The 2940-nt window shown below is 40.2% G+C and overlaps 1 protein-coding gene across 2 annotated transcripts; it reads right to left on the bottom strand.

Moving 5' to 3' along the window:
• Positions 1-409: 409 nt before the first annotated feature.
• LOC137828554 (AT-hook motif nuclear-localized protein 20) lies at positions 410-2740 on the bottom strand. 2 transcript variants are annotated; one of them, XM_068635174.2, is made up of 2 exons: positions 1669-2740; positions 410-1577 (listed from the first exon to the last, which is right to left on the bottom strand). In XM_068635174.2, exon 2 carries the CDS (start codon positions 1291-1293, stop codon positions 727-729), a length of 567 nt encoding a protein of 188 aa, XP_068491275.1. In that variant the 5' UTR covers positions 1294-1577; positions 1669-2740; the 3' UTR covers positions 410-726. The 2 variants fall into 2 exon arrangements, with proteins under 2 accessions (XP_068491275.1, XP_068491274.1); XM_068635173.1 differs by having other exon boundaries at positions 1699-2366.
• Positions 2741-2940: the final 200 nt, after the last annotated feature.

Here is a 2940-nt window from a genome sequence, read left to right as displayed (position 1 = left end):
AACTAATCCTTGCTTAAATTCTTGTGAAGAAGGAATAGAAGGCAGCATTAATAACTACCTAGTAGATCTGCGCAGTAGCCCTATCCCCTGTGCAATTAGAGGAGTCAAATTCCAGATGCAGAAGTTTTAAGTTTACAAACCCTAACAGGTACTTCCCATCTCACAATAAAGGGCAAGGGTGAAAGAAGTTTGAGAACCATCAATCCATGATGTATAGGACTTGGAACAGATACATCTCATGATTAGGATCTTCTCCTCTCCCTTCAAAACTCCAACTTCCTCATATTTTGAAAGTGTAATCATTCGACTCTATCATATATTTATACCAAAACCATGAAGTGCATCAATTATAAAATAAAATAAAAATGCAACCAGGAAATAAAGGGACGAAAGAAAAAGTAACCAGACGGAGAAAACAACTACTAAATTATTCATAAATATATTAAAAGATGCCCATGATCATCTTTTTTATTCAAAACACAGAAGCAAAAGAAAAAAAAGATGGTTCATAATCCATGTACATCGATAAAATAAGCATGCTTGCTTGGTAGCTAGCTAGCTTCCTCTCTCACTGTTCTTCAGAACTATATATATAATTAGTACTCTAACCTTGCAACTCTTTCCAATTCCTAGCCTTCAAAATACAGCACAAGATCGAGACAATAGCAGGTTAAATTTGATCATTAGATGACTCCATCCATCTCTTCCTGTACCACGTTTGGCAATTCAGAAAGGTGTTCGTCCATGAGCCCAAGCAAGGGCTTCATGCCCCACTTGCCCCCCTCCTACATTTGGTGGAAGATTATACAAAGGCAAAGATGATGGATCTGGCATCCCACCCTGCAACTGGACGCCCCCACCGCTTCCAATTCCAAGTGGCGGCGGTGATCCTCCTCCTTGTACCGCAGCGGCGGAACTAGGCCCCTCGTCATCTTCATCAAGTGGAAGTCTCTCATATGTTGCATTGGCAAAAGTTGCAGCAATCACCATCACTGGTCCTGTTGCAACTAGAGGCCCAACCACACTCCCTCCTAGTACTTGGCCCTGTCCTCCAGCAAGATACACTGTGAGTCCTGTGGATCCTGGAGGAGCTGGACCAGGTAAGAAAGTCCCAGTGAGGGACAAAATCTCAAACCTCCCATGAAGTGCCACAACAGCTCCAGGAGCAGCAGGTTGTCTAAGAGTAACATTTGCCACGGAGCCACTTCCACTGAGCACACAAACTCCACGCTGACGCCTTCTTGCAAACTGGGCTACACTTTCGGCAACATCAGCTCCTCCAGTTATCTCCATCACATGACTCCTCAGGGCGTTTGGGCTGTCCCTTGTTACAAAAATGGGTGGTTTTGGCTTGTTTTTGGATCCAGGAGGTCTTCCTCTTGGTCTGCGGGTTCCAACCTCAACTGCACCCTCTTTCGGTTCATCTCTATTGTCTTCATCTTCTTCTATATCATGACCACCACTGCTTTCATTGATTACAAGGTCTGTGTGGCGTTTGCTTAGGCCAGGTGAATGGGTTCCTGGGTCAATCCCAGATAACCCCCCCTGGCCTGTCCACCAAGGATTTGCCAGAGTTACTGCAAAAAGATTAATTCAGGTTATAAGGTAAAGAAAACTGTATAGCAGTAACTTCAAACCCAGAAACCAATTAAGCTCAATTGCCTTTACCAGAAAACGCAAAATTGACCTGTGAGCTACCTTTTTTTTTCCAAAGGCTATGTAGCTGATTGGGGTTTTGGTTTTGTGCTCCTAGGTTTCCTTCACTTGTTGTAATTGCAAGCTAGAGAGCAAAAAATAAAATAAAATAAAAGTCAAACCCACATAGCTCATAAGAAACAAAGGCCAGGGCTAGCTCTTTTCTCTCGAAAGACCTAAGATATGATGTTTGGTTGGTCCAATGGATGAGAGGCCAGAGAGAGGGCAAAGGAATGAGAGGTGAGGTGCTTAGAAGAGAGAATTAGATTCAGATACTCAAGAAGAATCCAGTAAAGGGTATTAAAGAGTTTATCAAATAGCTGTTTCAAGAGATGGAAAGAAAAAGATTGAAGATCAGACGATCAACAATTGTTCTCTCTCTTCTTTTTATTTAATTTGTTTGATTATTCTTTGGCTACTTATGAAGAAGCGATCTGAGTGGACATGAAAGGGAACAGATGCGAAACCTTTCACAGAATCAAGCACAAAGAGAGCAAATACGAGGGCAGAAACAGAGAAAGGAAGAGAGAGATAATTAAGAAAACCAAAATACGGGACAGTACTATGTAACAATAAGATATAGAAAGAGAAAGAACACAACTTAAACTACTACTATTTGACAAGAACAAAGGAGAAGAAATGTTTTTCATTTGTTCTCTTTCTTGGCGTGTGCTGTGCTGTTATTAGGGGAGACTATATATTTTCTTTCTTACTTTATTATTATTTTCGTTTCAATTTTTTTTTTTTACAATCCTTGCTTGTTGATTCTGGCATTATATAATGGGAACGAACAATAAGCACTGCTTTTAGAGGGTCTTGGAAATTAGGGTTTTGTGGGGTCGCGTGCGCGTAGGCAGGTGCGAGCACGTCGTTTTCTCGGGGCCCGATACATACCAACGTTACCAAAAGAGAGAACGAGTCGTGAGTGAGAGAAAAGTAAGTACAGGAAGAAGAAGAAGATGATGAAGAAGAAGAAGCTATATTGGTGAACCTTCCATCTGGTAATACATTTCAACTACTCCAACTTTTGCACTTTCTCCATGCCAAAAAATGTTACTACTGCTGCCTGCTGGTGTTCTTAACACACATCCATTCTACATTATTTTAATTATATTTATTTTATTTTAATTTATAATATTATTATATTATTATAATTGGGTGTCAAAGTATGTTATTTACTATATATTTGAGTGTTAAAAAAACTTTTCCTATCTTTTATTTTGGTTACTTCTTTAACTTCCATCT

Source organism: Phaseolus vulgaris, chromosome 7 (genome assembly GCF_051622355.1).
Source record: "Phaseolus vulgaris cultivar YP4 chromosome 7, ASM5162235v1, whole genome shotgun sequence".
Lineage (NCBI taxonomy): Eukaryota > Viridiplantae > Streptophyta > Magnoliopsida > Fabales > Fabaceae > Phaseolus > Phaseolus vulgaris.
Note: the sequence above shows the minus strand (reverse complement) of the source record. Positions and strands in the feature narration are given on the sequence as shown.

What these genes read in the sequence shown, in the direction of transcription:
- LOC137828554 (XM_068635174.2), bottom strand. Translation starts at nt 1,293, where the DNA reads ATGGAGATAACTGGAGGAGCTGATGTTGCCGAAAGTGTAGCCCAGTTT.